This window comes from Gopherus evgoodei, unplaced genomic scaffold (assembly GCF_007399415.2).
Source record: "Gopherus evgoodei ecotype Sinaloan lineage unplaced genomic scaffold, rGopEvg1_v1.p scaffold_35_arrow_ctg1, whole genome shotgun sequence".
Taxonomy (NCBI): Eukaryota; Metazoa; Chordata; order Testudines; family Testudinidae; genus Gopherus; species Gopherus evgoodei.
In genome coordinates this window covers 4,074,161-4,092,272 of record NW_022060027.1, presented here as the reverse complement: position 1 = coordinate 4,092,272, position 18,112 = coordinate 4,074,161, and the positions used below count along the sequence as shown (strand labels likewise).

Here is an 18,112-nt window from a genome sequence, read left to right as displayed (position 1 = left end):
TCCCCTATTTTCCTTTCCTCCTTCTCTCCACCGGCATCTTTCCCCTCCTCTGGCTATATTTGCTCCTTCCTCATTTCTGCGTGGATGGAGACACCTTCCCCTCCACAGACACAACCACAGTCACCGTGGCAAAAGAAATGCAGCCTGAGATACACCCCAGCACACGGAGATGGCTAAAAGAGACAGGAACTAATAGAGAAAGAACAAAAGAAGGTAGAGAAAGGAAGAGGAAAACAAAATGGGGGAAAAAAGGAACCTGTAAATGGGCATAGAAAGAAAATCAATAGAGAAGCAGTGCAGAGAAATGAACGAAAGAAGGAATGAATGAAAGAGTGCAGAGAGAGGAAAGCATCAAAGAAAATTTGCAAATGGCAACGAACGAGAAAAGGAACAAAGGAAAGAGTGCAGCGAAAGGAAGAAGGAAAGAGCCGGAAAGTGGAAAAGAAAAAAGACGGCAAGACAGGAATAACGGAAGAAGACAGCAAATAGGAGGAAAGAGCAAAGCGGAGCACGGGGGCAGCTGGCCTCAAGCTGGGTTAGCAATGGCCGCTGCTGGGCCTTGCTCATGCACGGGCGGTCGTGCCCACGCTTGCTAAGAAAAGGGCTTTTTCGAGCGTTCTTCGGTGGAGGGAAGACAAAGAGACGGGGGCCCCCATCTGGCGGTCGAGCGGGGGAGCGGGTCTCTGAGGGCGAGGTGTCGGCAGCCAGCTGCCGCTGTTGCTTTAGCCGGACAGACGCTGGTGTCCATATTTCTCTCTCTGGGTTAGGTTGCTTTCGAGGGAAGAAAGTGGCCTGGGCCCTTCCCCGTGTCCCCATTTGCTGACGTGGTTTCCCCATCTGGTTCACAACAAAGATGGCGGAGGAGTCATTTCCTCGCAGGATCAGATGGGGGGGAAGGGACCAGTGCAGCAGCACGGAAAATGGCTGACGAGTGACTTCCTGTCAAGGTTGGCCATTGTGGGGCAGCAAAGATGGCGGAGAAACTATTTCCTCTCATGATCTGCGGGAGAAGGGACTGGCATGGCAACAAGGAAAATGGCTGAGTAACTTCCTGTCAGATGTTGGCCATTGTGGGCGGCAAAGATGGCGGAGAAATTATTTCCTCTCATGATCTGTGGGGGAAGGGACTGGCATGGCAACAAGGAAATGGCTGATGAGTGACTTCCTGTCAAGGTTGGCCATTGTGGGGCAGCAAAGTGGCGGAGAAACTATTTCCTCTCATGATCTGTGGGGGAAGGGACTGGCATGGCAACAAGGAAAATGGCTGACGAGTGACTTCCTGTCAAGGTTGGCCATTGTGGGGCAGCAAAGATGGCGGAGAAACTATTTCCTCTCATGATCTGCGGGAGAAGGGACTGGCATGGCAACAAGGAAAATGGCTGACGAGTGACTTCCTGTCAGGGTTGGCCATTCTGGAACTGAGGAAAATGGCATTAGGAGACATTTCTTCTCAGGATCTATACAAAGGGGAGCTGGTGCAATGATAACCAGAATGGCAGATGGGCAGTTTCCTAATCGAGGTTGGCCATTATGGGGCAAAAAAGATGGCAGAGGAGCCACTTCTTGTCAGGATCTGGGAGAAAGAGATTGGAGCAGGGAGGGGGTCACTTCCTGTTAGGAATTGGCCCCTTTGGGGACAAAAAAAGCATCTGGGGCTGGCCCGATGATGACAAACAAAATGGCTGACAGATGGCTTCCTGTTGGGAATCCCGGCACCTGCCCATGGCAGCCAAAACGGCCAACAGGTGACTTCCTGTCAGCAATATTGCCAAGTTCCCACGGCTACCAAAATAGCCAACAAGGGACTTCCTGTTGGGAATCTTGCAGTGACCAAAATGGCTCTGACAGGGTGACTTCCTCTTGGGAATCCCACCCACCTTCCCATAGCTATCAAAATGGCCAACAGGGTGACTTCCTGTCAGGAATCCCGCCAAGCTCCCATGGCTACTAAAATGACCAACGGGGTGACTTCCTGTCACAATCCTGCCAAAATGGCCAAATTGAGGAGGTCTCCAGGGACGGTGCAGAGGGAGCAAGAAAGGGGGACAAGGAGGGGTTGCAGTCCAGTAGCACCCCGTCTGTGATCCACAGTGTGGGCCCCACTCCGCACAGTCTCTGGGGTGGGGGGCGGCTGGCAGGCCCCGGTGGGGGATGGTCTGGGGGGCTGGCCTAGCAGGGCGAGGTGGATATGTGCATGTGCTCGGGGTACTTGATAGCAGGGGGGTAATTCTGGGTCATCTGGATGGAGACGTCGCTGGAGATGTCGGAGGGGCTGCGCCCGCGGTGCCACACCTCCGGGTGCAGGAACTGGCCCGAGTAGTCGGCAAGCAGTCGCTCAGGCTGTGGGCGGTAGAAGGCCGGGTGGGGACGGTACATCTCCTCTTCCGCATAGCGCTTTGTGAAAAGGTATACGGACATCACGCCGGCGCCCTGCAGGAGGTGGGAGACAGTGAGGCGGAAGGGGAAGGAATGGGACAGCAGAACCCTGCTCCCCTCCTAGAGCTGGGGATGGAACCAGGAGTCCTGGCTCTCCCCTGCCCCCAATCCACTAGATCCCACTCCCCCGCCCAAGCTGGGGATAGAACCCAGGCATCTTACTCCCAGCCCCTGCCTGCTCTAACCACTAGACCACACTCTCCCTCCCAGAGCTGGGCATAGAACTTAGGAGTCCTGGCTCCCAGCCCTCTTGCTCTAACCACCAGACCTCCCCCTCCTCCCAATTGGGCCCATCTACCTCATCTATTTGAAGGATTCCCCTGTTGTAATTTGAGGTCAGAGACTTTCTAGGCTCCCCCAACAGCTCTCGCCACTGCCCCCTGCTGGATAGATTAGAACTGCCCCTCTCCGTGTGTCACAGTCACCGTACTGTGCCAGCAGAGGGGGATTCTCCATTAGTTCAGCCTGCAGAATCAGGGAAAGGGGGTTCTAAGTTCTACCCCAGGGGGCAGCACAGAGCCAGCCAGGAATCTCCAGGGCCCCAGGGAGGAGGGGTTGGGATGGGGTGTGGGGCAAGGTCCAAACCTCTTTGAGGAGGAAGGAGGAGGCTGCGAAGGCGAAGGACCAGCCGTAGCGATAGTGGAAATACTGCTCCGACCCACTGGGCCGATTCATCACCTCATCGTTGATGCTGGAGATGTAGAGAACTAATCCCACCACGAGAGACAGGCCTGCAAGAGACAGGTCCAACGATAAAGCTGCTGAGATGCAGCTGCCTCTGAGAGCTGTTCAGACAGGGACCCCACGCCTTGCTGAGATGCGACCGCCTCTGGGGTGGGGCGTGGGGTCTGCTTATACAGGGACCCCTCTCCCAGCACTGAGAAGCAGCCCCTCTGGGGCTGGGTGCAGGGGCTGTTTATACAGGGACCCCCCCGGTCCGGCTCTGAGATGCAGCTGCCTCTGGGGTGGGGTGCAGGGGCTGTTTATACAGGGACCCCTCGGCCCGTGCTGAGATGCGACAGCCTCTGGGGTGGGGCTGGAGTCTGTTTACATGAGGACTATAAAAATGTCAGGATGGAAGGGACCTTGAGCATCTGCACTGATGCTAGACCAAGTAAACCTAGACCTGAATCTGGGGTCTGGTCCAACCTGGGTCTGGGTCTGGGGTGTGGCCAAACTGTTCTTTAAAACCTCCACTGACAGGGGAAATCCCACAACCTCCCTTGGGAGCTGATTCCAGAGCTTTCCTCCCCTTAGAGTTAGAACATTTTTCCTAATATCTAACCTACATCTCCCTTGCTGCGGATTAAGCCGATTACTTCTTGTCCCATCTCCAGCAGACACAGAAAATAACTGATCACAACCCTTTACAGCAGCTCTTATGTGAAGACTGGTCTCGGGTCCCCGCCTTGGGCTTCTTTTCTCTGGACTAAACATGGCCAGTTTTTTAAAACTTCCTTTTGCCCGGGGTTTCTGGCTCTCCTCTGTCCAATCTGTGCCTCTGCCCCAAAGGGCAGTGCCCAGAACTGGACGCAGCCGAGGTCTCCACTAGCGCCGAGCAGAGCGGGACAATCACCTCCCGCGTCTTACGTCTGACACTCCTGTTGCCCCCGCCCCCAGAATTCAGTCACTTTTTTTGGCAACTGCATCGGTGCCTCGTATTCGGTTCATGACCCATTTTAACCCCCTGCCCTTTTCCAGCCGTCCGCCCCCCTAGCCAGCTAGCCCACCTTTTGTAGCCATGCACTGGATTTTTCCTTCCCAAGTGATGGACTTTGCCCTTGTTTGGATTGACTTTCATCTGGTCCATTTCAGACCACGTCTGCAATTCGGCTGGGTGGTTTTGAACACTAATCCCATCCTCCCAAGGGCTCACCAGGGCCGGTGCAACCATTTAGGCGACCTAGGATTTGGGGGGCGGCATTTTCTTCGGCAGCGACCGCAGCGGCCGGCTCTTCGGCCGCCCAGGTCACCACCGGCATTTAGGCAGAGGGAGCTGGGTCAGGGGAGCGCGGGGAGGGCTGCCTGCAGCAAGTAAGGGGGGCGGGCGGCACGCAGGGGAACTCCCCGCCCCAGCTCACCCCTGCTCCGTCTCCACCCCGAGCACGCCATGGCCGCTTCACTTCTCCCGCCTCCCAGGCTTGTAGCGCCTAAGCTAATTGGCACCGCAAGCCTGGGAGGCGGGAGAAGTGAAGCAGCGATGGCGTGCTCGGGGTGGAGGTGGAGCAGGGGTGAGCTGGGGCATGGGGGGGTGCCTCAAGGCGGGGGGGTGGGGACTGCTGCAGGGGGGTACTCGGGCAGAGGGGGGGAGCTGCCGCAGGGGTTGCCTCAAGGCGGGGGCTCAGGAACGGGGGGGGGGGCGCAAGGTGGACGTTTCGCCTAGGGTGCGAAACATCCTTGCACCGGCTCTGCAGCTAGTCCATTTCAGCCCATGTCTGCAATTCAGCAGGGTCGTTGTGAACGCTAATCCCATCCTCCCAAGGGCTCACACCCTCTCCCGGCTTGGGGGCATCTGCCAATGCCACTCTCCACTCCATAATCCGAGTCATTAGTTAAAAGAGTGAATAGTACCAGACCCACGGCTGACCCCTGCAGGCCTCACTAGATCCACCTCCCAGCTATCAGTGGTAACGACGCTTAGAGTACCGTCTTCCAACTAACGGTGCATCTGCCCTATAGTAAATTCATCTAGAAAGTGCCGCATTTCCCCAGTCTGCTAATGAGAACGTCACGTAGGCCTTGCTAAAATCAAGATCTCTCACGTTTACTGCTTCCCCCCGTCCACTTGGCCAGTAATCCTGTCAAAGCAGGAAATGAGGTTGGCTTGGCGTGATTTGTTCTTGAAAAAGCCACGCTGGCTGTTCCTTGTAACTCCCCTATCCTCCAGGTGCACAACAAACTGGTTCTTTCAAATTTGTTCCAGTGTCTTTCTCCAGTGGGGCGCGGGGCCTCTTTATACCAGAATTTCACACCGGGTGCTGAGATGCAGCCACCTCTGGGGTGGGACACGGGGACTGTTTATATGGGGATCCCTCGCCCAGCCCTGAAATGCAGCCGTTTCCGAAGTAGGGCACTGGGGTGTTTACACAGAGACCCCTGCTCCTGGCACTATTCAATGGCTGCACCACACAAAAGTTTGGGATGGGAGTTGAAAGAGAATCTCACATCCAACCACAACCTCAAGCAGGATTTGGGGGGGGCGCTGACTGCTAGGGGAGAGCACCCCCTACTGAGCCCCCGCTCCATGAAGGACAGCCCCCCCCAGTGCTGCAATGGGGCATTGGGGCCAGCCCTGACTCCCAGGAGAGAGTGTCCCCTACTGAGACTCCGCTCCCTGAAGGACAGCCCCCCCCAGTGCCGCAATGGGGCATTGGGGCCAGCCCTGACTGCCGGGGAGAGTGTCCCCTACTAAGCCCCCCCACTCCCTGCAGGACAGCCCCCCTAGTGCCACACTGGGGCATTGGGGCCAGCCCTGACTGCCGGGGGACAGCTCCCCCACCGAGCCCCACACTCCGCTCCCAGGCCCCTCACCAGAGAGGATGAAGAAGATGCCGGAGACGAAGGCCAGGATGGTTCTCTGTGGCCGGATGTGGCCGATGTTGCTGATGACGAAGGCCGTGAAGACAAGGAAGAGGCTGACCATGGGGAAGGGGGTGGCCGTGCGAACTGTCTCTGGGGGGGGGACACCAGACAGTCAAAGCATCTCCACCCCCGTCCCCCACCCCACAGGATAGAGACCACCCTCTCTCAGGCCCTCCAACACGCTCCTCACCTCCCATCCCCCATGTACCCCACCCACCCATGAGCACATCTCCTCCCCCCATCTCCTTCTGTCCCCACTGCCCCCTACAAACTCCAGCTCTACCCCCCTAGGTCCCACCCCTAACAGCTCCCAACCCCATGGAGGACCAGGCTGCCAGGAGGCTGGGCTTCATGCCACGTACTATCTTGCTCGGAGCTGAACACAGAGTCCTGGGACATGCCTGCGACACGGCTGCCATCTCCTCTCCACAGCATGTGGGAGCTGACACGTTTTCTCCCCATGCACACCCTCTTGCTCGTGCGCTCTGTCTTGAAGCCCCCGGGACGGGAGGGCCCCTCTCACTTACTCAAGATGTTCTCCGTGTTTTCCGTCACCAGGTTTATCTCGGGTTCCAGGAAATACTCTGATGCCACACACCGGCCCTTCTCCCGGCCTGCAGGGGGCAAGAGATGGTGTTACCTGGCAACGCTCCTGTCAGGGCACTGCTCTGGGGAAACTCGCAGCACCAAGAAGTCCCCAGCCAGGGCAGTGCTATGAGACTGCCCTGGCTAGGGGCACTGCCGGGGGAAGCTCGCAACACCAGCGAGTCTCCCACACACACTGCTGGGGGAACTGCTTGAGGAAGCTCGCAACACAGGCCTCGTACCAGCGAAGAAGCAGACTCTCCAGAGCCCGGCATGCAGCGCCATCTTGATCTCGGTGGTCTGGTTCTGCTGCAGCACGATGCCCTCCTCCATGTAAAGCCAGTAGTCGGTGCTGACCGCGATGCCCACCAGCAGCAGCCCACAGGCCCCGAACACGCTACTAAGCAGCGTCAGCGCGCGGCTGCTGCAGTTACTCATCCTAAGGGACGGGGGGCACCACACACAGCACGCGGACCTGGGCAGGGAGAGAGAAACAGGCTCAGTAGCCACTGCCAGCCACCCCCGCACCCCCGCTCTAACCACTAGACCCCACTCCCCTCCCAGAGCCCGGGATGGAACCCAGGAGTCCTGGCTCCCCTTAAACTGCACTCCCTGCAGCATAGTGCCCCCCACAGAGCCCCCGCTCCCCGCAGCCCAGAGCTCCCCGTCGAGCCCCTCCGCCACTCCCCCTGCAGCCCAGCACTCCCTGCTTTGCCCTGGGGCAGTAGGGCCAGCCCTGCCGGTGAGAGTAGAGCACACACACAGTTGGATGTAGGGGCAGGTCTATGGGGTTCAGTCGCACAGCAGCGAGGGAGCCCCCTGGCCCCAGCAACTGGTCCAGGCAGAGAAGGGTCCCACTTGCCAGGGGTTGGGCTGCCCCCCAAGGTCTGCATCACCAACGCACAGACAGGGCGTAATTCAGCAGGAGCTGTCCAGAGCAGAGCTCTGGGAAATATTTTCAAGCCCCCTGGAGTTTTCAGAGCATGTTGTGGGGGGGTCCCCCTCTGGGAAATATTCTATGAGAGTTTAAACCCTGTGCACAGGATCTGTTAATATAACCCAACCATAACAAACCAGAGCTCCTGAGAGACCCTACAATAACCAAACAGCCTGGACAGCCCCCATGCCTCAGAGACCCACCGCAACAAGCCAGCGCTCCCGAGAGACCCTACAATAACAACCCAACAGAGACAGACCCAGCGACTGACAGACCCTACCATAATAAGCCAGCACTCCCGAAAGACCCTACAATAACAACCCAACAGAGACAGACCCAGCGACTGACAGATCCTACCATAACAAGCCAGCACTCCTAAGACACTCTACCTACCCCTGTCTAGCACTGTACGGGCTCCCCCACCCCACCACTGTGTAGTGACTGGTCTCAGAAACACACCAACTGTGTAGCAAGCAGCCAAACAGCACCCAACACAACTAACACAAAGACAACATACCCTAGGACATCACACCTAAAGACACACTAGGCCAGTGGTTCTCAAACTTTTGTACTGGTGACCCCTTTCACATAGCAAGACTCCGAGTGCAACCCCCCCTCATAAATTAAAAACACTTTTTTATATATTTAACACCATTATAAATGCTGGAGGCAAAGTGGGGTTTGGGGTGGAGGCTGACAGCTCACAACCCCTCACGTAATAACCTCACAACCCCGAGGGGTCCCAACCCCCAGGTTGAGAACCCCTGCACTAGGCCCACACCCACCCACCGCAAAACAGCCACCAGTACACACAACACAGACACTAGCGCAATGCACAAACACACATTACTCAGAAGCACATAGCACACATTAACAGTGAGTAACAACTGACACCAGTGCAACACACACACACCAGCCAGTAGCACACACTAACTACACTAGCACAATGCACACAGCAGTGCACATCAACACCACACACACACACACACCATGCACAGAGAGACACTAAGGAAATCACACAGACAACACTGCCAGTGCTCAGAAACTCTCACAGATTGGCACTCAGCAAAATCGCACACACAACTGGCCACCTACTGGAACAACCAAGCAAAATGTGTGTGCACATCCACACACGCATCCACACACATGCACAAAGGCACACATGCAAAACTTCACAATGCACTCTACACATCTCCACGGGCTGCATGCACACCTGGGTGCACACACACACAGAGCAGGGCTCATCCCCTCCAGCAGGGGGCATCAGGGATACACACACACACACACACACACACACACACACACACACACACACACACACAATTTACTGTTCACAGCAGCAGCAAACAATTCTCACATATCTAAAGGGGCACATACCCTAACACAACTCCTCGCATGAACACACATACGCACCACAATATACTGTACACAACGTCTCCAAATAAGGCATGTGCATACACACAGGGACACTAATGAATATCACATACACTAGCACAACACTCACTGCCACACAGAGACACCCTCCCTCCGCCCTTGCACTGGAAAATGGGTTGGGAAAATGAGACAACTGAGGCTAAAAGTCACCAGTCAGCTCTGCAGACAGAACTCCAGAGGAGAGTACAGCAGGACACACACACACACACACACACACACACACACACACACACACACACACCAGGGGGCAGCACCACTCTTTCTCCCTCACACACACACACACACACACTCCCATGTACGTATGTACATACACACACACACAGTTTCTCACTGACATTCACACCAGGTGTACATACACACACAGACTCTCATACACGCACAGTGTAAGTACACCCCTCCCAGTGTATCCCCTCTCTCACACACACACACTTTCTCTCTCTCTCTCTCTCTCTCTCTCTCTCACACACACACACACACACACACACACACACACACACACACGGTGTACATAAATCACCACCCCCTCCTGGTGTCCCCCCCCTCACATACACTTGTTATACATACACACACCCACATAGTCTACACACAGTGTACTCACACAAACACACACATACACAATGTACATACATACACAGGGTGTACATACACATACACACACAATGTACAAACACATACACCCATGGTGTACCCCCCCCCACACACGGTGTGTGCACACACACACTATGTACACACACAGGGTGTACCCCATATATGGTGCACACACCCAGTGTACCCTGCACACACACACAGTGTACCACACACACACACGATGTACACAGTGTACCCTACACACACAGTGTACACACATGATGTACACACACACAGTGTACCCCCACACAGTGTACCCACACACACACACACACAGTGTACCCACACACATGTACACCCAATGTACACACACCCACACCATGCACACACACACACACACCCAGTGTACCCACACACATGCACACCCAGTGTACATGCTCACACACACACGATGTACACACACACAGTGTACACACACAGAGAGAACACACACACACACTGTACACACACTGTACACGAACACCCAGTGTACACACACACACTCTATCCACACACACACAATGTACACACACACCCAGTGTACACACACACACGATGTACACACACACCCAGTGTGTACACACACACACAGAACACACACACTCTACACACACATACACGATGTACACACCCGATGCACATCCAGCCCGCACCCCCGGCGCTCACCTGGCGCTCACTCCCGGGGGCGCTGGCCGGCCGGCGGCCCCCACATGCTCTGCCCCCGCCGCTCCGCTCCTGCGCCGGCCTCAGACCCCCGGGCAAGCGGCTTCCCGGGCCCGAAGACCATGGGTGGGGGTGGGGGTCTCCCCCGGGAGCCGCAGCAGCTGCAGGCGGGAGCCGGGCGCAGCGGGGGAAGGAGCCGGAGACCCGGGCGGAGGGATGCAGCGGGGGGGGGGCGGAAGACAAGTCCGGCGGAGGGTGCGGCGGGGGGGGGGTAGAGGGAACTGGGGACCCGCGAGGGATGCGGCGGGGGGAAGAGGGAACAGGCCCGGCGGTGGGTGGGGGAGAGACAGGAGCCCGGCGGAGGGATGCGGAGGGAGGGGGGGAGGAAGGAGACAGGACCCGGCGGAGGGATGCGGAGGGGGGGAGAGGGAAGGAGACAGGAGCCCGGCGGAGGGATGCGGAGGGGGGGGGGAGGGAAGGAGAAGGAGCCGGCGGAGGGATGCGGCGGAGGGGGGGGGGTAGAGGGAACTGGGACAGCGGAGGGATGCGGCGGGGGGAGAGGGAACAGGGCCCTGCGGTGGGTGGGGGAGAGACAGGAGCCCGGCGGAGGGATGCGGCGGGGGGGGAGGAGAGAGAACAGGGACAGGCGGGGGATGCGGGGGGGGGAGAGAGGACAGGAGCCCGGGGAGGGATGCAGCAGGGGGGGCGGGGAAGAAGACAGGTGCCAGGCGTGGGGGGGGGGGGGGAAAGAGGACAGGGGCCCGGGAGAGGGATGCTAGGGGGGGAGAGGACCGGTCCGGCGGGAGGATGCGGCGGTGGGGGAGAATGAAGGGGACAGGATCTCAGCGGGGGATGCGGAGGGAATGGGATCAGGGGCCCGGCGGGGGGGATGGGATCAGGGGCCCGGGGGGGGGGATGCTGGGGGTGGAGAGGGAAGGCGACAGAGCCTGGAGGGGAGGATGCGGAGGGACGAGGGGAAACAGGGGCCCGGGTGGGATGCTGGGGGGGGAAGGGGAACAGGAGCCCGGAGGAGAGGATGCGGAGGGAGGGGAGGGAACAAGGTGGGGGGGGAGGGAAAGGGGCCGGCGTGGGATGCGGGGGGGAAGGGGACAGGAGCCTGGAGGGAGATTGCGAGGGAGGGGAGGAAACAAGGGCCGGGGGGGGAGCGGGAACAGGGGCCCGCGGGGGATGCGGGGGGGGAAGGGGACAGGAGCCGGAGGGAGGATGGGGGTGGGGAGGGAACAGGGGCCCGGCGGGGGGATGCTGAGGGGGGAGAAGGAGCGAAAACAGCTGCGCTGGAGGACGGGGGTGCAGGGAGGGGGGAGGGGCTGGCTCCGGTCGGATCGCGGGCTGGACCGGACCGGACCGGACGGACGCTCCGGAAAACGGCTCCGCTCTCGCTGCTGGAAAATCCACGGGAGCTTCCCCCCCCCCCCCCGTGCCGCGGACACCGTGATGTCACGGGCCCGCGCTTAAAGGACAGACCCGGCCACCCCCCTTCCCCGCTCCCATGCTCGAGCCCCACCCCAACCCCTCCCCCACAGTCCCTTCCCAACCCCATCCCCCCCCCAGCCCCTCCCCTTCAATCTCGCCCCTCAACCCCTTTCACCACCCCACCCCCTCTTCCACAGCCCCTCCTCTAGCCCCTCCCCCACAGCCCCTCCCCAGCCTCCAGCCCTTCCCCCAATCCCTCCGCAGCCCCCCAGCCCTATGCTTCTTTCTTCCTTCACTCCCGTCCTTCCTCTTTCTTTCCTTTCCTCCTTCCTTCCTTTCTTCCTTTTCTATGCCCCCCCCCCCATCCGCTCTTTCTTCCCCACTCGGGCACTGCTTTGTTTGGCTCCCGGACACTTTCCTTCCTTCCTTCCTTCCTTTCCCAGGCCCTTTGGGCTTCAGGGCTTTGGGGCTCGGCTCCTGGGGTCTCTTTCAGGGGCCGCTTCGCTTTTCCTTCTTTCTCAGTCACCCCCCCCCCACATACAGACATCGAGGAAATTCACCTTCCTGGACAGTAGGAAGATTTTTAAAAGAGGGAGGGGGGCTGGGAGCCAGGACTCCTGGGTTCTGTCCCAGGCTCTGGGAGGGGAGTGGGGTCTAGTGGTTAGAGGGGAGCCAGGACTCCTGGGTTCTGTCCCAGGCTCTGGGAGGGGAGTGGGGTCTAGTGGTTTCGGGGGTGGGGGCAGGACTTGCTGGGTCTGTCCCAGGCTCTGGGAGGGAGTGGGGGTCTAGTGGTTTACGGGTGGGGGGCAGGGGCAGGACTGCTGTGTTCTGTCCCGGCTCTGGGAAGGGAGTGGAGTCTAGTGGTCCGGGGGAGGGGGTGGGGGTGGGGGTGGGGGTGGGGGCAGGACTGCTGGGTTCTGTCCCAGGCTCTGGGAGGGGAGTGGTGTCTAGGGATTAGAGGGGAGGCAGGACTCCTGGTTCTGGTCCCGGCTCTGGGAAGGGAATGGGGGTCTAGTGATTCGGGGGTGGGGGTAGATGCAGGACTTCCTGGGTTCTGTCCCGGCTCTGGGAAGGGAGTGGGGTTTTAGTGGTTAGAGGGGAGGCGGACTCCTGGGTTCTGTCCCGGCTCTGGGAAGGAGTGGTGTTTAGTGGTTAGAGGGAGGCAGGACTCCTGGGTTCTGTCCCGGGCTCTGGAAGGGGAGTGGGGTGTAGTTGGTTAGGGGAGGCAGGCCTCCTGGGTTCTGTCCGGCTCTGGGAAGGGAGTGGTGGGTGTTAGTGGTTAGAGGGGAGGCAGGACTCCTGGGTTCTGTCCCGGCTCTGGGAAGGGAGTGGGGTCTAGTGGTTGGGGGGGTGGGGCTGGACTCCTAGGTTCTTCGGTCCCGGGCTCTGGGAGGGAGTGAGGTCTAATGGTTGGGGGGGCAGGAGTCCTGGGTCTCTCTCCCAGTCTGCGACACACAAGGATGTTTTCCCCGTGGATTTCCTGTGAATGCAACCTGTCGGGATTCCCCCCCCCGTAGCCCCGTCCTCCCCCTGCAGCACCCGACAGGAGTCGATAAATGAATGACGCACCTGGGAGAGGGCTGAACAGGCGCCCCCCAGATGGGAAGGCCCCCGCCCCTTGACCAGCCAGTCCCCTGCCCTGGGGCTGCACCGGTGTCAATGCCCCAAAGGGGAAAGGCCCCACAGCCTATTCCTCGATCATTAGTAACCTCACGGCTGCTCTCCGGTGGCGCCTGAGAATTACAGTCACCACTGGGGGAGCACGGAAGTGTTCTGGACACGATCAAACTCTGCCCTGACACAGAGTCGCTGAGATCGGGGCCCCGTCGGGCCGGGCGCTGCCCTGACACAGAGTCACCGGGACCGGGGCCCGTCGGACCGGGTGCTGCCCTGACACAGAGTCACCGGGATCGGGGCCCGTCGGGCCGGGCGCTGCCCTGACACAGAGTCACCGGGATCGGGGCCCGTCGGGCCGGGCGCTGCCCTGACATAGAGTCGCTGAGATCGGGGCCCCGTCGGGCCGGGCGCTGCCCAGACACAGAGTCACCGGGATCGGGGCCCGTCGGGCCGGGCGCTGCCCTGACACAGAGTCACCGGGATCGGGGCCCGTCGCGCCGGGCGCTGCCCTGACATAGAGTCGCTGAGATCGGGGCCCCGTCGGGCCGGGCGCTGCCCAGCCCCAGAGTCACCGGGATCGGGGCCCGTCGGGCCGGGCGCTGCCCAGACACAGAGTCACCGGGATCGGGGCCCGTCGGGCCGGGCGCCGCCCGCCCCAGGATGGGAGCCTGAGCCGCAGACCCTGAAACTAATGGAGTCACCAGGACGAAAGAGGAATGAAGAAGCTGCTAATTTCCATCACAGAAATCGATCCAGCCAGCCCAGTCCTGACCCCCCCCCCACCCCAGCTCTGCCGGTGCCCCTCACTCCCGACATGCAACCCCCTGTCAGCCCAGTCCTGACCCCCCCCCCAGCTCTTCCGGTGCCCCTCACTCCCGCATGCAGCCCCCTGCCAGCCCAGTTGACCCCCCCGCCCCAGCTCTGCCGGTGCCCCTCACTCCCGACATGCAGCCCCCTGCCAGCCCGTGCTGACCCCCCCCCACCCCAGCTCTGCCGGTGCCCTCACTCCCGACATGCAGCCCCTGCCAGCCCAGTGCTGACCCCCCCCACCCAGCTCTGCCGGTGCCCTCACTCCCGACATGCAGCCCCCTGCCAGCCCAGTGCTGACCCCCCCCCACCCCAGCTCTGCCGGTGCCCCTCACTCCCGACATGCAGCCCCCTGCCAGCCCAGTCCTGACCCCCCCACCCAGCTCTGCCGGTGCCCCTCACTCCCGACCAACAGTCCTGGCTCCCTCCCGACCCGCAGCCCCTGCGTCCCAGCCCTGGGCCCAAGGTCGGAGTCGGATTTCCCCGAGTTCAGCACTGCAGGCTCCGAAATGCTGAACGCTCGGTTCTTTCTGTCTGCCGGTGTCTGTTTCCAGGCCTGGTACCCCCCGCCCCCTCCTACCCGGCACTGCACGGTCCCATCGAGTGGGCTGGCGTGGAACAGGGTCGGTGAGGGTAGCTCGATGGCCTCCCCTACCATTCCCCCATAACCCAGAAGAGCCCACCCACTGCCTCTTATAGCTCCCCCCCAGAAACATTGCCCCCCAGTCTCCTCCCTCCCGCTCCCTGCCCCAGTGTGGCGGGGGGGGGGGGGAAGGCCAAGGTCTTTGCGACCCCTCCAGCCCTGGGCCTCTCTGCTCGTGGGAGGGGGATGTGGCCCCGTTTGGAAGGGGGTGATGAGGCTCTGCAAAGAACCTGCCTGGCCACCAGTCCCGAGAACCAGCAAACTCGTTACACGCATGAGCCACAGAATGAGAGGAGGGAAAGTCCCCATTTCCACCACCCCTGAGCCAGCCAGTCCTGCCCTGGGGCCGGATGGGAGCCAGTGCCCCCTAGAGGGGACAGGCCCCGGGCCCCATTCCTTGCCCCCCTGAGCCAGCCAGTCCCTGCCCTGTGGGCCGGATGGGAGCCAGTGCCCCCTAGGGGGACAGCCCTGGGCCCCATTCCCCACCGCCCTGAGCCAGCCAGTCCCTGCCCTGGGGCCGGATGGGAGCCGGAGCCCCGCAGATGGGACAGGCCCCGGGCCCCACTCTCTGCCCCCTGAGCCAGCCAGTCCCTGCCCTGGGGCTGGATTGGGGCCGGTGCCCCCTAGAGGGGACAGGCCCCGGGCCCCATTCCTTGCCCCCGAGCCAGCCCAGTCCCTGCCCTGGGGCCCGGATGGGAGCCGAAGCCCCCTAGAGGGGAAAGGCCCTGGGCCCCATTACTATCCCTTGCTGGAGGCCCCTTTAAATCCCTGCCCTGTATTCCTGTCCCCTCCCCCTTATACACCCAAATTTCATTTCTAAGCCACAAATCTTTTAATTTCTCCTTGATTCCTACCTTACAGACAACTGCCAGTCCCCTGAGAGCTGGAGGGGAGGGGGAACGGGCCACAGGAATCCAGATCCTCCCTTTGTCTGGAGTTGGGGGGGGGGGGGTGTCCAAAGAGAACAGCCCCTCCCCTACCCACCAGCCAAACAAGGTTCACTGGGCTGGACAGAATGGGGGGGGCTTGGCGGGGCATTGCAAGGGGCATGAGCCCTGGGCTGCAAGGGTTGTCCAGGGGGTGGGGCTCAGAGCAGAGGCTGGAGGGGGCTGCCGGGATGGGGAGCCCGATGTGGGGCCAGGAGCAGCAAGCAAGATATGGAGAGGGGCAGCTCAGCCGCCCCTGGGCCAGGCAGTCACCCCAAAACCCAGGAGTCCTGGCTTTCTCTCACACCCCCCAAGCACTGGACCCCACGCCCCTCCCCAAGCTGGGAGAGAACCCAGGAGTCTGGCACGCTCACGCCCTCTCACATACCACAACCACTGGACCACACACCCCTCGCAGAGCCAGGGACAGAACGCAGGAGTCCTGGGTCCCAGCCCCCCCTCTAACCACTGCACCCCGCTCCCTCCCAGCAGGACACTTCAGAAAGGACCCAGAGGTGCTGCTGGTTGGATAAAGACCTTTTATTGAACTGGGAGCTCAGCTGGGCTCTTTACATCCTGACACAGAGCGGGGTGCTCAGAGTGTGGGGGGGCACTTTTGGACTAGGGGGGGAAGACTCAGACCAGGGCTGGACTGAACGAGGTAAGGGGGGGCGGGACCAAGACAGACCCTCCCCCAAGGGGATACAAGTGGGCTCATCTCAGGACAACAGCTCCCCCACTTGGCACCCTCTGATCCTGCAGGAAGGGCTGGGACCCCGGACGCCTGGGTTCTCCCCCTAGCTCTGGGAGGGGAGTGGTGTCTAGTGGTTAGGCAGGGAGGGCTCTGATTAACAGCCCACTCCCTACAGCTCTAACCATAGCCCCCACTCCCCTCCCGGAGCTGGGAGAGAACCCAAGAGTCCTGGCTCCCTCGCCGCGCCTTCTCCTCCAGGTGAGCCCTTGCCCCACACCAAGCCTGAGGTTGGGAAGGGTGGGGGAGGGTATTTCCTCCAACCTGGGGCTTGTCTGAAATGGCGACCCCTGGGCCCAGCCCCTGACTGTTGGGGGCACAGAGGGGAAAGCTGCGATGGATTGGCCTGTGCGTTACAGCTGTAAATACAGATGTGTAGCTATATGTACTCCATGCACCAGAGAAGGGGGGTCAATATCTTAGCGGAGGGGCATTGTTAAGGAAGACTGAGAAGCAGCAATTGTCCCCCCTGACCTTCAAGCTCTTCCCCCACCCCCCTGTTATGTACAAGTTCAAACTATTTAGTGCAGGGGGCCAGCAGGGGCACTGGCCCCTGGCTGGCAGGGCTGGCCCTGATGCCCCAGGGCGCTACTAGGGGGCACTGGGCTGCAGGGAGCAGCAGGGGCGCTCTCCCCTGGCAGTCAGGGCCTCCTGAATCTGGTGGCTCACAGCTGTGTTTAGGTGTGAGATTCTCTTTCACTTCCTGTCCCAAACTTATTTTACAGTTTTGCTGCATAGCCACGAAATGGGCCAGGCGAGGTGTCCCCGTGTATCCACCCCCCACCCCAGAGGAGGCTGCATTTCTGTGCACACAAGCTGGGAGGGTGGGGACAGACCACGTACAGGGTAGATCGCGGAGGGGCGGGGGGGTGCTCAGGTTACAGACAGGTTAAGCCATGGGGGAGCCGGCGGGTCAGACCATGGAGATGGGGGAGGTGGGGGGGCGCAGCGAGAGGTGCACGAAGTCGGGGTTGATATAGGTGAAGCCCTGGAATTCGCTCTGGTCCAGCCCTGCCATGACCAGCTGGTCCGGGGGGGTCAGCGCCGGCACCGCCCGCGTGAAAAACTTGTCGAAGTTCTCGCCGCTCCTCCCGCACTGGGATGGACAGACGGAGACGGCCCGAGAGGGGCAGACGGACACGGACAGAGCCACGAGGGAGAGACCCAGACGTGCAGCGAGACAGATCCAGGCAGGGACGGACAGACAGCAAGACAGATGACGGGGTGGGGGGGGGGAGAGAGAAAGAAGAGCCGGGTTACTTCCCTTGGCCCCTACCCCTTCACTGTCCCCCACATACGCCAGCCCCCATCCGCTGGCTCAGACTCTAGTGACCCCTGCTTTCCCCCCCACAGCACCCCCTCCCTGCGGTCACATGGGGTGGGCAGAGCTGCACCCATGGGGTCCCCCTAATCACAGGCTCTGTTGGGACTCCTGATTCCCCATAGGGACCACACCTGCTCTGTGGGGGTACAGGGGGCGGACAGGGGGGTGGGGGTTCTTGGAGGTGTGAAGAAGGCTGGGATGGGGTGGTCACCCACCAAAGGGGTGAAGGGCATCAGGATGGGGGGGTACATGGATAGGGATGGGGAAACACTCTCCAGGCTGGGGTACAAGGAGCGAGACGGGGGAGCCACTCTCAGGAAGGGGGAACCTGCAGTGGACTGGGAGAGTCACTCACAGGCAGGGGGTG

The 18,112-nt window shown here is 60.6% G+C and overlaps 2 protein-coding genes across 2 annotated transcripts in view; both read right to left on the bottom strand.

Annotated features, from left to right (window-relative positions):
- The window catches only part of LOC115641681 (immunoglobulin superfamily member 1-like), a 162,763-nt gene that overhangs the window by 106,681 nt on the left and 37,970 nt on the right, over positions 1-18,112 (bottom strand). The window lies entirely within an intron of this gene.
- LOC115641618 (voltage-dependent calcium channel gamma-7 subunit-like) lies at positions 2,109-10,298 on the bottom strand. Its single transcript, XM_030544941.1, has 6 exons — positions 10,247-10,298; positions 6,846-7,078; positions 6,546-6,632; positions 5,968-6,108; positions 3,022-3,167; positions 2,109-2,430 (listed from the first exon to the last, which is right to left on the bottom strand). Exons 2-6 carry the CDS (start codon positions 7,039-7,041, stop codon positions 2,170-2,172), a joined length of 831 nt encoding a protein of 276 aa, XP_030400801.1. The 5' UTR covers positions 7,042-7,078; positions 10,247-10,298; the 3' UTR covers positions 2,109-2,169.

Bases quoted from the DNA above. Each gene is read 5' to 3' on its own strand.
- LOC115641618 (XM_030544941.1), bottom strand. From the start codon at position 7,041: ATGAGTAACTGCAGCAGCCGCGCGCTGACGCTGCTTAGTAGCGTGTTC. The intron at 6,109-6,545 runs GTAAGTGAGAGG...TCCCCCCCCCAG, and splicing joins AAACACGGAGAACATCTTGA to AGACAGTTCGCACGGCCACC. The intron at 2,431-3,021 runs GTTTGGACCTTG...CACCTCCTGCAG, and splicing joins CCTCCTTCCTCCTCAAAGAG to GGCGCCGGCGTGATGTCCGT.